General features: G+C 38.2%; 1 protein-coding gene across 3 annotated transcripts in view; it reads right to left on the bottom strand.

Moving 5' to 3' along the window:
• Nucleotides 1-2,903: 2,903 nt before the first annotated feature.
• The window catches only part of CERT1 (ceramide transporter 1), an 89,782-nt gene continuing 74,941 nt past the window's right edge, over nucleotides 2,904-17,744 (bottom strand). For all 3 annotated transcript variants that reach the window (XM_076363403.1, XM_076363404.1, XM_076363405.1), the window contains 7 exons: nucleotides 13,959-14,054; nucleotides 13,152-13,284; nucleotides 12,965-13,035; nucleotides 11,526-11,654; nucleotides 8,871-9,000; nucleotides 7,355-7,491; nucleotides 2,904-6,176 (listed from right to left, as the gene is read on the bottom strand). In XM_076363403.1, coding sequence (XP_076219518.1) covers nucleotides 7,364-7,491; nucleotides 8,871-9,000; nucleotides 11,526-11,654; nucleotides 12,965-13,035; nucleotides 13,152-13,284; nucleotides 13,959-14,054 — 687 coding nt within the window. In that variant the 3' untranslated portion in view covers nucleotides 2,904-6,176; nucleotides 7,355-7,363. The remainder of the gene's footprint in view (nucleotides 6,177-7,354; nucleotides 7,492-8,870; nucleotides 9,001-11,525; nucleotides 11,655-12,964; nucleotides 13,036-13,151; nucleotides 13,285-13,958; nucleotides 14,055-17,744) is intronic.

The raw sequence follows: 17,744 nt of genomic DNA, 5'->3' as shown, positions 1-17,744 counted from the left end.
TTACTGAGTGTTTTTTTCCTTCACTGGTGGATGTGAACAAAAGTGGACGCTGCTTTAAATTGATGCCATTCAAAGCATCAATAAATGCCAATAGTGGTAGTTTTCCTTCTCCTGTTGGGGAGATACCTGTTAGAAGGCATATTGCCTAACATTCCAGAAACGTTGCACTTACTGGAATTCATCCTTCTGTGTACCCACATCCCAGTGCTGCTTTTTGGGTTTTTTTAAAGCACCATTCGTGTATCCTACCCAGTCATGCTTTTTTCTTTTAAGTAATACATGAAGTTAATATCCTTTAATGCAGGAGCTGTTGCTTAACACAAGCATAAGCCCAGAACTACACAGTATAAAAGAGCAAGTGTACACCTATTCACAATAGAATAGTAAAGTAATAGTATATGTAACAGGAACAGCTAGGACACAAGACAAGGACACAAGCTAGGAGACAAGACAGTTTCACTTCAGCGAAACCGTTTCTGATATAACCAAAGTTAGAATTGGAAAACAATTTAGCAGTATTACAGTTGCAAGAGGTTTTCAAATCTTTCAATGCCGTTCCATCTTTTTCACTGAAGTTGGGTACGGCAGTCTTGAGAAAGCAGTAAATTACATGGGATTTTTATTATTAGACTTCTCACACCCGACAGTGATATTGCAAAATGACACATTGAACAATTAAGAGCATCATAGAGCTGCTAATTGAACCAGTGATGATTTTGTTTAGCACTTCTCTTGATAGTAGGATGGTTAGTTAACCCTCCCTATATTTCAATAATATTTGAGTTAGGTTTGAGAGTTTTCAAATACAGTTCAAACAAAAGAAGGTTGGGAAAACCAATAAAGATAAAGCAGCTTATTTAAATTTCTCAAGTTCTTTACAGAAGACAACCATCTTACCAGTTACTAAAATGCACCAACCTCTGTCAGAGAGATTGCCACCCTTTAGCACCACACAACTCTGCAACAACTAAAGGCATCCCACAAAAAGCTTCAAAAAAAGCCTCTTAAGTTAACAGCTACATTTTTAACACTTGCGTTTGGACAAGATAAGCTGTGACAACTGGATTAGTGCTCACTGAGTGCAGTGTCCCAAGCATTCCGCTGATGCAAGCTCTACGTGAGGGGTGTGGGGACAACCGAGTGCTCGAACACCAGCTAGAGGACACCCTTACGTTGAATACACAGCAATGATTTTCCAAGAGGGTACAAGCAATGAGGTGACCTGTGTGACTGCTCATTAGCTAGGCTTGAGATATCTTCCGGAGGGTACGGACACACCTACAATTCTTTTGTTCATACTCACATGAACTGCCACATACTGGCATGACTCACCCTCATGAGACAGCACGCTATCCCTGAGCCTTCGAGTCTGGAATTCTTTAGGATACTGTTACAGGGCATAACTTCTCCAGGGCATGAGGGGTGGGTCCCAGAGCTCTGCCTGTACCCAGGAGCTGAACTTGCTGGGTTGCTCTGCGATTCAGTTGCAGTCCCACCCCAGCAGGTGGGAATCCTCAGGGTTGTTGTCATATCCTGCCACTGTAACACTGGTTAGGAATTGCTTGCCACAGACTTCCATGATCCACGGCTCATCTCTTGTGGCACAAAGTTTTAGAAAGACGTCCAACGGATCAGAAAAGTTGAACATGGTATGCCAGCTTTTCAAAGGGTATGTAGTTTTAAGTGTGAAGACACACAGAAAACAGTAAGTACACAGGTCCTTCCCCTTGCATCTGAAAGGAACTCACTTGGTAATTTACCTTCCGAGCTTCCAAGTGGAGGGACAAACAAATCACAGAATGGTTGGTGTTAATGTAATGGCGATAGGGAGGAAAATCCCACATGGAATTTCAGGCAGACCAGCTCAAGCAAAAGGAGACTGAATAGAAAGTTCGTAATTGAAGTTTTTACACTTTAGATGACAACAGGTCTGACTATTGCTTGGTCTAAGTTCTCAAAAATAAAAATAATAATTTAAAATAGTTCTTTTTAAGGAGAATTAGTTTAAACCTGAAAAATTGCAGCAATCCACATTACCAGCCCTCCTTATTCTAGCCACAGCGCATGCATAAAAGAGGCAGGTGTGCAGAGGAAAAAAGCTTACTGCATCAGTGGTTACAGCCGAAGAAAAATGGACACTTCCAGGCACCTAATGCTCAGGAAGTGTATCCCTTTCTTTTATCTAATGAAATACACTTTTCTTCTCCTATGAAACGTAGCTTTTATAGCTGAAGACTAAAGATAATAGCAATACTATTAGTAATACACACTGGTAAATTGGATGGCATAACCCCAACTAATTATCATTCATTATCCAGGGTCAAATTATATTGTAGTGACACAGACGGCAACAGAAATGCTCAACCTCTCCTTACTGGAAAGTACATATTTTTTTTAAATTACACACATTAACATATGGGACCAAGAATGCGACTGTATTATTTTTATTTTACCATGGGGGATTTCTTTTTGACAGCTAAAATAGCTGCATTCTTCAAGGGCAGGGCTTACCTCAGGACTCCGTATTTGTTGCAATGTACTACCCAGGCCTGATGCAGCTGAGCTTAAGTTTTCTTTTTGTGCAAGTAATGCCTTCTATTATTTCAAGCTGTTCCTCCAGTCTTGCATACTTGTAAGGTTTCTACAACTTTACTATCATATAAAAAGTAGAAATCCCTGCATAACAAATAAAGGTAGGATTGTTATTGATCCATTAGGTACCAGCTATTTCTGCTATTAAGAAAGCTTGCTCTACAGAAGCTCATCTAAGTTCTTAAAAATTCTTCATACTTTAGAAAAAGCCACAAGTTTATCCTCTGGCACTCCCCAATCCTGGATCTCTATTCTTCCCATGGAAACTTCCATATTGTTGTTAATTCTGTACAAAAGAAGACAAGAGCTGCAACACTTTGGAAGTGCTCTATATTAAGACTATACCATACAGGAACATCTTTTAACATGGCCTCTGATGTGCTAGCACAAAATGAGCTTTTTGATATATAAACTAATGTGGCATTCAAGTTTTCATCTCAGTAACCTCAGTAATACAAGCAAACTGCTTTCCTGTTAAATGTTTTCCATACATTATAATATTGTACATAGCTTTATACACGATCTAAAAGTTGGTTAAAATGTAAATGTTTTAAATGAGTTTCTCCAAAGCACTGAAAGTTAAAAATAACTACAAACCAGGTTTTTTCTTCATAATTTTTAATACTTTTCACTTTTAAATACTGGTTTTAAATTTGTGATTGTAACATGGAAGAGCCAACTTCTTTTAATTTTTAAAACTTATCATTAGGATCATAAAGCTATTATAGAACAAACAGTTACACTCTACACACTCAAGGTACTGAAAAATATGATTCATGTTTTAAGTCTGTAGATGAACAGCGGCAATTCAAATACAGCGTTATCTGTACAACTTGACAAAAATACAGGTGGACAATCTGATTAAAGAGAATCTGCACAACTTCAGATAAGCCAGCTCAGCCCAATTAACTAAAAGGTAATTTTTTTTTTTCCCAAAGTGCATCACGTTTTTCACACATAAATTTGTCAAAATAAGATGTTCAGGTTCTCAGACAGGGTAACAATGACCATCTCCTCTTCATTCCCAATACAATTCTACCAAGTCATTTCCTTTAGATCTAGTTTGGCAATGTTCAAATTCTCCAAATGGACACAGATATTCAGAAAACAGTATCTGATGGAGAAGATTGCTGCGTTCTCAGCCCTTCAAATTGGTTCAGCTTATAAAAATGTCCATTCTAGAGTCAGGAGCTCCTTCTGCAAAGACCACCACAGCTGTATAAATACTACTGATCCATTAACAGGAAGAAGTGAACTTGGAGCGCACAGACACGTGGCAGGGACTGAAAAGAGGGACGGGCTCAAGAGACAGGGCAAATTTTATAAAACTATAAAAGCAAGATCCCTTCCAGAAAAAAGGATCTAATGGCTACTTGCACACAGACAATCTGAGAGGCCTACAGAGAACTGCCTTTTTTCATTTGTTTTTAAAGAGGTCAATTAACATCGATTTCTCTATCTTGCAATATTCCCTCCATATTCTTTAGAAGCCTCTTACAACTCTGATTGGGCAGGGCTAGCTGTAGTGAAGTACCAGTGCCTTTATCTAAAAGTAAAAGGTATTCTTTACAAATAGTATCTGTAGTGTAATTTTATTTACAGAATAAATTGCAAAAGTACATCACATTTAGTGCAAATGCAACTAATGATATAAGTTTATATACTGCTTTGTAAACTTTCCATACCTTTGTAAAATAAAGCTATCCAATTAAATTAATAAACTCGCCTGCGTTCCAACAATTACCAGAAACAGCAAATAAGGAGTTAAACTCTTTATATTTGATTTTTTTTTTTTTTTTAAGTTCCCATCAGTGGCTATGGTGAAATGAAGCATTGCTTGGTTGATTGTAAAAAGATGAACTACATTTGAGGTATAAGATTTTTTTCTTAACATAGCTATATAAAATGCTCACTGGTGATATAGTAAACATGTACGAATTTTCATCTTATTTGCCTTACTAGCATTACCATATAGGCACTTTTCTACATATTCAAATTAACAAAATAACTCTGTAATAAGGCATATTCCATGCACACCATTAGAGAAAGACAAATAAAAAGGGAAGAGTTATGGAGCATGAAATCTGCATGCATGTGTAATCATGTGTTACGTACAATTTAATCTCTACAGAGAAGATGAACAGGTAAAGTTTTCCAACACTGTGTAGATCACATTTAATCATTTACCAAATCTTTGTTAAGTTACTGTATTATATTTATTTTCAGGCACCTACCATACTATACCAAATAAGACTTTCAGCTTTCTTTTGAAAAAAAAAACCAAACATATCTGAAACTTCTTCAAGATACAGAGGTTAGTGAAACACCGAGCAGTCTCTGAAGAGTTTCCAACTGCAGGACATGGATAAAAGATCTCAAAGTCAGTACCAGCCTGTGACAGTCCTCTCCTAATGAGCATCTTCAGAATCAACGGCAGGCAAATATCTGACATTTAAATTCTCACAGCAACTAAAGGGAACTTTCCAGTTAGAGCTACACATCCTTATAGCTCTGATGGGTTTTTGATCAAGAGGCAAATAATTTTCTATACGAACCTCACAGCATGGCTTTATTAAGATGAGGAAAACATGCAAGATCTGAAAATAATGTACTCATCCTCATTCTAGACTGGGAATGTTGTCTTACGTAGTCCAAATTACTTCAATAAATATTACACTGTACCTTCCTCATAGCTTCGGGAAAGCCCTAGATATCATGCAAGAAAGCAGTCCACATATAGCATGGACAGATGACTTCTAGCTTTCAGGCAGTCTCTTGCCCTCTCATACAGAATCTTCCTAGATACTTCTGGATCATGTTTAACAACAAAAATTCTGTAGCACATATTACATAACTAAAAAAATACAATAGAAATATAAAGATATCTGGAAAAAAATAAAGCTTTTCACACTCTTACTCCTTCAGAACCAAAGATCTTCATAAGAGTAAGACAATAGAAAAGGCAAAGTCATAAGGATATTGACAGCCCTCAGTTATTAACTGACATTTTATGTAACAAGATGATTCATTATAGAAACCAGCAGCAATGAACTATGGTTATACAAAGCAAAACAAAACCTGCCAATAAGTCACCTAGGCTTTACTGAAGTTCCTCCCTCCCCCCCAAAATACCACATAGATTTTTGTGCATATAAAGCACATACAGTATGCTATATGTGCATTTGTCTTTTGTGCTTTTTAGACATGCACAAAAACTGTGCGAGTATCTTAGGGAGGTTGACAGTGAAAATTCTGCAAGTTGTTTAAAACTAAAGCAGTATCCCATGTTGGTGATTCCAAGTCGTACATGTTCTTCCTCTTCTAAAGCAAGCAAATAAAAATAGCCATATACATGTTATCAATACATGTATTTATAATTACACACTGATTCAGCAGGAAAAGTTAGCAGGGGAGAGCTAGTGTTAAATATTCAGCCTCATGGTGTTGCAACACTTCTTCACTTCAGTATACAAAGCCTAGAACTTGGGCCATAAAAAGACTGTAGATCCTTCGTTCCAGCATGGAGTGCTCTATGCATGGTCACTTCTCCAACGTGGAATGCTCACCCAGTCTTGTTCCGATCGCTGCAGGTAAGCAAAGAAAAATACAGCACTGAAAAGTTTGAACACTAATAGGAAAACAAGAACTTATTAAACACCTTAAATAGTATCAGCACCGCTATGCTCATGTTTGAACTGTTGGCTCATGACAGCTGTGTTTTTAATGGTTCATGTACACTAGTTCTCTAACAATATACAATCAAAAATGTGAATCGTTACAGGGCTACCTGTAACAGAAGGATCAAATGAATAAGACTTTCGGAGTCTGACATGATAAATAGAACCCCAAAATAGAGGTCACTTCTTCTATGCATAACATAGGCTACAAAGACTCATTTTCAGACCATGCTGTAATACTAGAACTACCAAATGGAATTCGATGGTTTGACACTACAGTTATACATAATGAAGTATATAACAAGAGTCTACACTAAAAAAAATTAAACGAAGCCTAACTTAGCACTAAGGCTTATGTCTGATAGATTCAGACAGCCCCAAAAGTGATCAAGAAATCCTCTTCTAATGTCATATCATCATTTAAATGTTAAAATCATTTAGATTAGCCCAATGACCTATACCATCAGAATACATCCGTTGACTTCAGAAAGCATCTGTAAATCCCTTTTCTTTCTTAGGCTCATCAGAAAGGCTAAAAATTTAAGTCACAGCCTTTTAAATACTCCAGTAATTGACACTGGTCTGTCAGAAAAGTCCCATTAATAAAAATCTTAGATCAAAACTATTCCGTTTAATATTCTGTATAAAAGAATACTTTGACCTTCATAACATGCCATCAAATATGCAATTATAAGTAGAATTTAAGATATTAAAACCTCATAAGGCTCTAAAGAAACTTCAGTATGTATTCTTTTCAGAACAAGTGTAAAAGGCCTGTGATAGCTGAGAAAAAAACTGCTTCATCCTTTTATACTTCTACATAGATTAGACATGTATGCAAAAACTTGCAAAATAAACTAGTAAAAGTCTACAAAAACTAATACTTGATAACTTGTGCAGTCCTTATTTTTCAAGCGAATAATACACACGAATTACATGGATGTTTTAAAAAGTATATTGCATACATATATTAAAACTAAGCACTCAATTCATGCTAATCACGATACGACATTTCTAGATTGCATAGTTCTGTTTGGCCTTAACTTTACAACAGTGAATCAAGAATGAAAAAAATGAATGTATACCTGCCAATACTAGAATAAAATAGGCTTTCCTGCTGTTTTCTCTTGCACATATGATGTAAAACGCTTCAGGAATTTTGGATATTCTCGTTTTGCCACTGCCCGTAACACTGATGCTGGCGCCCATCCTCCTGGGTTCACTAGAAGTGGACAGGAAGAGAGAGATTGAAATACAGCAGTATCTGCTAAAAGCTAGAAAAGAAAATTTAAGTTCGTTATTCCTGCAACTTTCTGAAGTAATGGGAAAGAAAAATGATCAGCAGATTTTTTTTATGCCCCTACAGCTTGTATTGTAGCACTTTCTACTCTTAATACTCAAGCTCAGTCCAGTTCTATGATGCCAGTATTTAGAAAATGTTAAACATGATGTGTTGTGAGTCTTTGGGGAATACCCAAATGGAAGGTGATATTCTCTAAGGACTTCCAAGAAACAACAGAAAGAGACTCGAGTTACTTTTTATTTCAAAGAAAACAGAAGTCAGTCTTAACTTTTCAATAACTGCTGCATTTGTCTGCAGAGTTGCTACATAGCCAATGTCTTACAAGTTATTTTTAAAGCACTTTAAACAAAATTTGAACTGATTCTAAAATAAACTTCAATTCACAGGGCATGTATTTTGCTGAAAAAGCTGCCACTTCCCATATAATCACAGTTCAGAATTTATCAATGAAAATTTATTTTTTAAGTAATTGGGAAACTTCTGAAAAGGAAACAAAGCAGCTTACCCGAGTTCAACACCATATAGTATTATTTGTACAGGATTTAATACAAATTACATCACTCCTATATGGCAAAGATTTACTGAACCAATTTTTCAGACTCTGACTCTTTAGTAAGCCATGTAATAGGTGGTTAAAAGTAATAAGCAGGTGAGCTACTCTTGAAGTGTTTTGTAGCTGCAGGAGAGGAGCGAGTAAGTATGTAGCTCCAATACTACAATACACTGCTAAATACTGGGTACAGTAACAATACAGTTTGGCTTTGATAACTTTTCAGTCAATACCAAGGATTCTACCAGTTAAAAAAAATAAAAAAAATACGTGGACTAGATTATACAGCTTGCAAACATCCTCACACAAAATGTATTTGCTCCTTCTTAACACAGGGTAAGAACTGTATCTTCACTATCAGCAGCTTTTCAGCCTAACAAGACAAATCGGGGGAAAAAAATTGACAGCAATACATGAAAAAACCATACTATTAATGAAATTAAAAGCTATGCCAAGTCATCCCAGTTGCAGACAATTCTTCTGCCCACCCTCCTCCACCCCAAGGTTCTGTATTTAGGACTGAGCTACATACCACTTCCATTTATTCCTCCCAGAATGCCACACAATGAATGATCCCATTCACTGATTCATGTAGCACATTAATTCGAGTCTTTTTGAACATGAAGATCACTAGTGTGATGCTATATATAAATTTAACAGAAAACTGCATCAACCTTTTTTTGCCAGTATTCAGCTCCCCAGCATTAGCATGTATCATGAACATCATACTGAAAAATTTTAGACTTACCATTAGCTACATATGTAATCTTGCATAGGATGTTGTCCCTGCTTATTTCCTTGTTCCCCTCTGGAGGGCTTACTAATGTCTGACAAATCATAGCAATATTTATTTTGGCACGGACACAGCGATTGTTCAGCTGCCAAAAAAGCGAAACATTTGTAAGCCTCAAACTAAATTTGTTTCAGCATACTTGACTGCTAACATTCTAATTTACTATGAAGTCTAAGACACTCCAGAAGCTGTGTTTCTGAGAGTTTGTATTCTAGCACTACACGGATGTAACATGAATGCAAGTGAAACGAAAGGTACACAGTGAATAGGCAAAAGGTTAAACTAAAATGCCTGAATCTTAGGTTTCTGCTTGCTTAATACATATTACAAGTGAATTACTTTAATTATTGACACAAATGAGTAAGGAAACATTTAAAGAATACATTTAACATTTAAAGAATAATGTATCAGCATTTACAAATATCAGTTAGTAACTTTTCCCTTGTAAGCAGGCTATGGCATAGCAATCAGCACAGAAATACTACAAAGAAAACAATCATTGCCACTATCTCCTGGTTAACGGGGGGAGGTTCCTGGTTAACGGGGGAGGTTCCGGAAGACTGGAGGCTTGCCAATGTGACGCCCATCTACAAGAAGGGCCGGAAGGAGGATCCGGGGAACTACAGGCCTGTCAGCCTGACCTCGGTGCTGGGGAAGATTATGGAGCGGCTCATCTTGAGGGCGCTCACAAGGCATGAGCGGGACAACCAGGGGATCCGGCCTAGCCAGCACGGGTTCATGAGAGGCAGGTCCTGCTTGACCAACCTGATCTCCTTCTATGACCAGGTGACCCGCCTAGTGGATGAGGGAAAGGCTGTGGATGTGGTCTACCTGGACTTCAGCAAGGCCTTTGACACTGTCTCCCACAGCATTCTCCTCGAGAAGCTGGCGGCTCACGGCTTAGACAGGTGGACTCTGCGCTGGGTCAAAAACTGGCTGGACGGCCGGGCCCAGAGAGTTGTGGTGAATGGAGTTACATCCAGTTGGCGGCCGGTCACAAGCGGTGTTCCCCAGGGCTCAGTACTGGGGCCGGTCTTGTTTAATATCTTTATTGATGATCTGGATGAGGGGATTGAGTGCACCCTCAGTAAGTTTGCAGACGACACCAAGTTGGGTGGGAGTGTTGATCTGCTCGAGGGTAGGAAGGCTCTGCAGAGGGACCTGGACAGGCTGGATGGATGGGCCCAGGCCAACTGTATGAGGTTCAACAAGGCCAAGTGCCGGGTCCTGCACTTCGGCCACAACAACCCCATGCAGCGCTACAGGCTTGGGGAAGAGTGGCTGGAAAGCTGCCTGGCGGAAAAGGACCTGGGGGTGCTGGTCGACAGCCGGCTGAACATGAGCCGGCAGTGTGCCCAGGCGGCCAAGAAGGCCAATGGCATCCTGGCCTGTATCAGAAATAGTGTGGCCAGTAGGAGTAGGGAAGTGATCGTGCCCCTGTACTCGGCACTGGTGAGGCCACACCTCGAATACTGTGTTCAGTTTTGGGCCCCTCACTACAAGAGGGACGTTGAGGTGCTGGAGCGTGTCCAGAGAAGGGCAACGAGGCTGGTGAGGGGTCTGGAGCACAAGTCTTATGAGGAGCGGCTGAGGGAACTGGGGTTGTTTAGCCTGGAGAAAAGGAGGCTGAGGGGAGACCTCATCGCTCTCTACAACTACCTGAAAGGAAGTTGTAGCGAGGTGGGTGTTGGTCTTTTCTCCGAAGTAACAAGCGATAGGACGAGAGGAAATGGCCTCAAGTTGCGGCAGGGGAGGTTTAGATTGGATGTAAGGAAAAATTTCTTTACTGAAAGAGTGGTGAAACATTGGAACAGGCTGCCCAGGGAAGTGGTGGAGTCCCCATCCCTGGAGGTATTTAAAAGACGTGTAGATGAGGCGCTTAGGGACATGGTTTAGTGGGCCTGGTGGTGTTGGGTTGACGGTTGGACTCGATGATCTTAGAGGTCTCTTCCAACCTCAATGATTCTATGATTCTATGATTCTATGATCTGACAGAACCAAGGCAGAACTGTGTAAGATGGAAGTTTAACAGATTCCGTATCTGCAATCATAAAAGCCTACTCCTACATCTGACAATACTGAAGAGTTTTTGATTTGATTCCACACAAAATAACCTCAGTTCTTTAACATGTTTTCACATCTCCAGAAAATTTGCTTCCATTCTGTTGCAACACCTTAGATCTGCCAACTGTTGACATAAGGCAAGAAAGCTTTTGGCTCAGAATGCCTTCATCAGGTCATTGTATCACCTGGTTTAAATAAACTGTATTTTTGTGTAACATTCCCACCTCCCTCACACTAGTATTGCACATGCATTACTACATAATAGAAAAACATTATCTTAAAAGCAGAATGTTCTAGTTTTGTCTGGGATAGAGTTAATTTTCTTCCTAGTAGCTGGTACAGTGCTGTGTTTTGGATTTAGAATGAGAATAATGTTGATCACACACTGATGTTTTAGTTGTTCCTAAGTACTGCTTACACTAGCCAAGGATTTACCAGAACTCTATCCCAGTGCAAGTGCAGCAGTGACCCGACCTGTCCTGGTGTTGTCCTCTATCCCAGCCGAAACCAGGACACAGAACTCGATAGAATGAAAATAATACTTACAGGAGCACTGTCATGTTCCACAGAGAAATTGCACACAATCCATGTTTCAGGATCATTTTCACTGAATGCTGGTATCTTTCTGATGGCAGACAAATACAGCACATCCCTTTGAGAAGCTGGCCACACCCTCTGCAGAGAAACACCTGAATATAAGCTTTTCCAGTTTTGCAAATTAAATACTTACCACTCTTAGATAACAGAAAAAACAAGCAAGGCAAAACAGGTCAGTCTTAAGTAAAAGTTTCTTCAAGTTAGTAATTTCATTTTCAAAACTGAAACAGAACATAGCTGTTTGTACAGATGCATATCAGGTTATATGGCTATACTTCATTTAAAAAAAATTAAGGCAAAAGTTTAAGGCTTTTGAAATGCAGGAAGCCAAGCTGCAATGACTTTTTCAGTAGACTAACAGAAAGAGGCAGTTCCCCTCCTGTTCCCTCAGCCTCAGGTTTACATTGTAGTTAATACTTGTAAGCTACAAACTGAGCTAGTGGTTAAGTATAAATAGATATATCTATAGTTACTTATGTCTCCAGAGAGAGAGAGAGGGAAATATTTAAAACAAGTATTATTTCAAAAAGCTACTACTTCAGTAAGACAGATATGGTAAACTGCTATTATCTAAGAGAAAGTCTTAGAAGTGGAATGTCTCATAAAGTAAGAAAATATACAAAAGCCATTTTCCTGACACTCAATAGGGGAAAAAAGTCTAGGTTTTACCACAACACTATACAGGTTACACAACTGTCTCACTCAAAATCACGATTCCTCTGTTACAGAAGTTTTAAAGTAACCACATTACTGGTAAAATTGTCAAAGAAAAATATTTGGTTTAATATTTGGGTATACTAATACTTGGAATCATGCAAGATTAAAGATGAACCTGTACACTTCATTCCCATTTTTTTGAGCCTTTAAGTTACAGCTGTTAGTTTGTAATTCAAATGAACATTTTAGTAAAGCTACACGAGAACTGGTTGCAGGGGGGAAAACATAATAAAGTTACAAGAACAAATGCTGTACCAGCAGTTATACCACCTCATAATGCAAATGTGTATGTCAACTAATTGTGGCCAACAATAGCTTGCATTATTGCAACAAAACATATGATACAGTGGTATGGGTTTCTTCCTTGTAGTCAGTGTTGATGTATTGCTTCCGTTTGCTTTAGATGACTCTTGCTTGCTGGCAGCGATACATTTAGAGATTAAAACCAGTCCTCATTTGTTATTACAAGCTCTATCAGACACATGCACAAGGAATTATGCTATCAAGACAAGTTTGAAAAATTGACAAAGTTGCAGTTTAATAGAGAACTTGTTCTGAAATGTTGTTCGGAATTTTAAGTTGTTAAGCCATAAAGTATTTCAGAATAAGATTAGAACATATATACCCCAGACTGTCTCAGTAAGATATGCATACGGCTGAAGTGTTATTACCTTATGTGTCTGGTAAATGATGATTGCATTATCAGCTAAATTTTCCACAACATGGAAATTTTCAATGGTTGCTAAAAGAGAAGGGGGGGGGGGGGAATCCATCAGTAAACAAGCACAGATATTAGGTCAATGTTATAAATAATATCCTTGCTCATAAACATGCGAAGCTTAAGAACCAATTCCTTACTTTCCCAGTCATTACGAACATCAACATTCCAGAAGTAATGGCAAACTTCATGCCCTGTTACCCCTTTAACAGCATGGGTTGCTTTCAAAGGATCTAAAACTATTCCATTCTCTTCCACCTCTCTTCTGTATACCTATAGCCAAATACAAAGAAAGAAATGTAGAACAGAAATTGTCAAAACTGTTCATGTTTTAATTGCTTAAAATTTCATCAGGTTTTTAAAAAAACACTTACCTAGAAGACATGAATAATTTGCCATGTCAGTGTTCTCTGGTAACTACCAATGCAGACATTCTTACATGGCAATTCACATTAAAATACCAGTATTTTAAGAATCTCTACTCCAAAAATGATTACGCTATCTTATTTATCACTATGCACAAGGATCCATACAAGCACAGTAGAGCAGACAACACGGTAACTTGCTACTCTAACATTTTCGTACATCGAATTTACACATCATTTTGATACCAACTTTTAAGTAGGAGAGAATGAGAAAGGAATCTGCAAAGATAAAGCTATTGCAAGAGTTACACAGGATTTTGTATGAATAAATATATTAGAAGCCACAGCTCTTGTGGACCACCAGTCCTAACTTAAACAATGCTATTCTCAAAGAGAAGTTTTAAGCATAATATCCTCAGTAATAGTATTCCCAGAGAATCATAGAATCATTTAGGTTGGAAAAGACCCTTAAGATCATCAAGTCCAACAGTAAACCTAACACTGCCAAGTCCACCAGACTGAAAGTATCTGTCTTCACAGCATATTATCTTGTATCAATTAAACAAAAACCCAAACGTTTACCTTCATTTCTCCTTCTTCTACCACTAGCTGCCAATTGGCATCTCCTCCCACATCTTGCAAGGAATATGTCATATGATTTTGTACCATCTCTTCCACCTTTAAAGGAAAAAAAAACAACACATATTTAACTCGTTCCTTCCATCTTCTTGGGCAGAGACTATACAGTATTGGAAGCCACAAGTCAGTACTTCAAATCCTGTGCAGGAGCTGAATTTGGACAACAGGTTAAGAACAAGCAGATACTTCTGGCCTTCAGAAACAAAAGCCAAAATCTTGCTTCAACTTCCAACTTCATTCTTTATGGGTACTTACTATCCTTCCTTTGCAGCTCTGAACTGTCAAAACTCACTATTTCTACCTAAGACAGTTTTATTTCAATAGATAGGAACTTACTTCAGGTATCTCGAAATAGAATTACAATGCACTGTAAGATATTCACTGAAGAACATTTAAAAAGCTGAACAAAGGTGGAGGGATAGGAAGACAGACAAGCTCTAAAAAAGTGAATGCGTATCAAAAGTTATATTGGAAGAGCAATGAAGGAAACAGTCATGTGCAAAGCATGCCTATTCTGTTTCATCAGCATCTTTGCACAGTTGCCAGCTAGAAAAAAAGAACAGAAATGCTTACATTCAGAAAAATTATGACGATACAGAGACTCTACTATTATAAAATACTAAGTTAAAAATTATTTAGCTAGACAGTTGTGTGCTTTTCTTAAAGGCCAAATATTTGATACATTTTTATCAAGCTACATGAATACCTCATTTTTTTATTCCGCATAATGTGCATGAAAATGGGTGCTGGGACAGGAAATGGATTTTTATTGTACATCTACAATCTTATTCTTTTTCTTTGGTTCCCCACCCCTTTCGAAATCCCACTCTCCCCCAAATAAAAATAGAAGCAAAAATATAAGGTATCCACTGCTGTGTGGATACTGGAAACACTTTAATAACTTTTTTCCACCCAAAAGGTAGGTGACTACTGAATCTTGTCACAGCAAGTAAGTCCATTCGATTGACACTATTTTCCTGAATTACTAGAAATACCTTTTCTTTTTTAAAAGGAAAAGCACTACAAGCAGAAGTTTGTTGACTGACCAACACAAAGATTAGTCTAAGAAGTGCACAATCACAAGATTAATAGCCTGAACCTGTAAGTGATTTTGCACAACTTACAAAAATATGAAGCCTAGTGTGCATCTAAAATAACATATAAAACATATATTTGAGCAAGTAGTACAACAACTAGAAAGCAAAATGAAAGAATACTTAATGATCTTTTTCTGATATGAGATAGAATTGAAAGATGTTATTTACTTTTAATTTAAAGCAGTAATTTTGTTTGTACTATGTACTCCATGGGCAATACACTTAAGACCAGGAAAAAATAACTGAATCAAGTCAAAATCCTCAAAGTACGACATCAAAATAAAATCAATTGGAGGGAAATTCTAGTTTATCTTATTTTAACTATAGACTTCTCTACAGAAGCAAAAGTTATCAGTCCAGTTTTGGGGGCTTTCTTTTTTTTTGTTTTGTTTTGGTTTTGAGTTATAATGAACTAAAAACACCCAAAAGATTTGTGTTTCTGCTGTTAGACAGGCCATCTTTTTCCTGCCAGTTACTAGCAGATTTCCTACAAAAGATTCTTCTATATTTATTTTTTTTCCAGTGAAATGTCAACAGTACAATTCAAACCAGGTAAGAATGTGGGCTATTTAAATATTCAATTTACTAACTCTAGGTCACACTCCTTTCGGAAACGAATCCTCACCATGCTCCCAATATTTACCTGCAACACCTTCAGGTCCCTATGTTTCTTCTGCCCTAGCTCCTAATCTATTAAGGACAAAGCTAGGTTTTATATGTTTGTTTTGTCTTTTGCTGCTTTTTGCTTTATGCTAAATGCAGAGGGATGAGGGGAATAGCAAGGAAAGAAGAGAAGGCGGCATCCTGTCCTGGTTTCCACTCCTGCAGGACTGCAATCTAAACAGTTTCTTACTTCTGCTTCACCAAGGAATTACAGTACCTACAACTGCCTTGTGCATACTACCTGTCCAAACTGTACATAATCTACACACTGTAGATTATGTACATACACACACATATGTATGTACATACACACACGTAGTATGTACATTATGTACATACATACACACCACGCTGTCTGTCAATGCACCTGTTTCAGAGGCACAGAGTCAAGATTCACAGATTCACAGTCAAGATTCACAGCTTCCTCCCCACCGGGGAGGCCACACTATTACCTCTGGGTTCCTGGCAGGCTATAGGAATGGTCTGCAAAAATACTTGTAATCTGTATGCCATGCCGCCTTGGCCTGAACATTAAGTGTGAAGTTCTTCACTTTAAAGGCTCTCCAAACAGCTCAATCTATTTTCAAATCTGACAGTCCTTTTAAAGAAAGTGATCTGCAAAACATCTACAGCGTCTGAAGCCCACAACCTCCCACTCAACTGGCAGAGACAAACTAATGCCCTTCTAGAGGCACACTGAAGAACCAGGTCCCATCAGAATACGTTTATACTTCTCAATCTTAAAAACAAGGCTGCAAGTTTCTACTTAACCTTTTACCAATACCAAAATTCCCTTCGTATGAATGAAGTCTAGAAACAAGCCACATTTATTCAGAATCAAGATATTAGCTTGCCTTTCCACAAGCCAAATCCTCAGCCTGAGGACAGAGGCCAATTTCATATTAATAAGGTCCAGAGCAGGTTGCCACAAAAAGAAGGTGTGCTGCTTTTCTTTTCATGCTCTCAGTTGTCTTTCACCTGCTTGTTCAGTAGCAATGAAGCTCCAGAACAGGTAGACTGACTTGTTGACCTGGCAAAAATTTGTTCTAGGGAAAATATTTGGGGGTGGGGTGTGTGGGGAGAGTAGTTTCCTCTAAGTTAAGAAGATCATCCTTTCTGCAGTAAGTCCATTAACTTGAAACTGCATTCAAAGGTACTCAGTAGTAACTTCTACATAGTATAATCCATGCAGCAGCTGAAAAGAGCAACAACTTGACTCCGGTCCATTTGATCCTGATCCTTAACTCAATTTGCATTGTTGTGATAAGGAACTGGTCAACCTCAGATTTGTTTTTAAATGGTTAGTTTTTCAGCCACACTAGTGCTCTGATACCCAGGTTTATCATATAAATGCACAAATATTATCACAGGCATAAAAGGTGAAAATGAGGAGGCCCGCATATTTTAGTGGCTATGAGTTTCCCTTATATTGAACTGCCCATGTACCCATAGCCTGACAGTCAACCAGTTCCTATCTTTGGAATCAAACTTGCTTTCTATTACTTGATTTCCCCCTTCCTCCCAAACAAAAACAAACTTGAAAAACTAATGTGACTACTGGAGTACCAGTAGATGAGCCTATCAGTTTTGTGCAATATGATCTGCATACTTTTTCCCTTGCGGTAAGTTCAAATTTCAGAAATTAACTGACTGCAAAAGGTCAAGGCAAGTATTGGGATTTCAGTCCAATAAGCAAGCCTTTAAGTGTTAGGGTCCTGCTCGTAAAGCTGGTAGTAAGGTCTGCAGGTGGTACGATTCCAGGCTCTGTCAATCAAAAGAAAATCCATTCCTTCTATTTGAAAAAACAGGTTGTTTGCAGCGTTAGTTAATAATGTCAAAAAACCTCCAAAATAACAGATCCCAGAAGGAAGCTCCATATTCACAATCACATATGGACCACAGCAGAAGGAAACCAATGGCATGAATGCCACGTCTGAACACCTTTTTTTGAGACTAAAGAGAAAACACA

The sequence above is a fragment of the Aptenodytes patagonicus genome, chromosome Z (genome assembly GCF_965638725.1).
Source record: "Aptenodytes patagonicus chromosome Z, bAptPat1.pri.cur, whole genome shotgun sequence".
NCBI classification, from domain to species: domain Eukaryota; kingdom Metazoa; phylum Chordata; class Aves; order Sphenisciformes; family Spheniscidae; genus Aptenodytes; species Aptenodytes patagonicus.
This window is presented reverse-complemented; position numbering and strand designations above follow the sequence as displayed.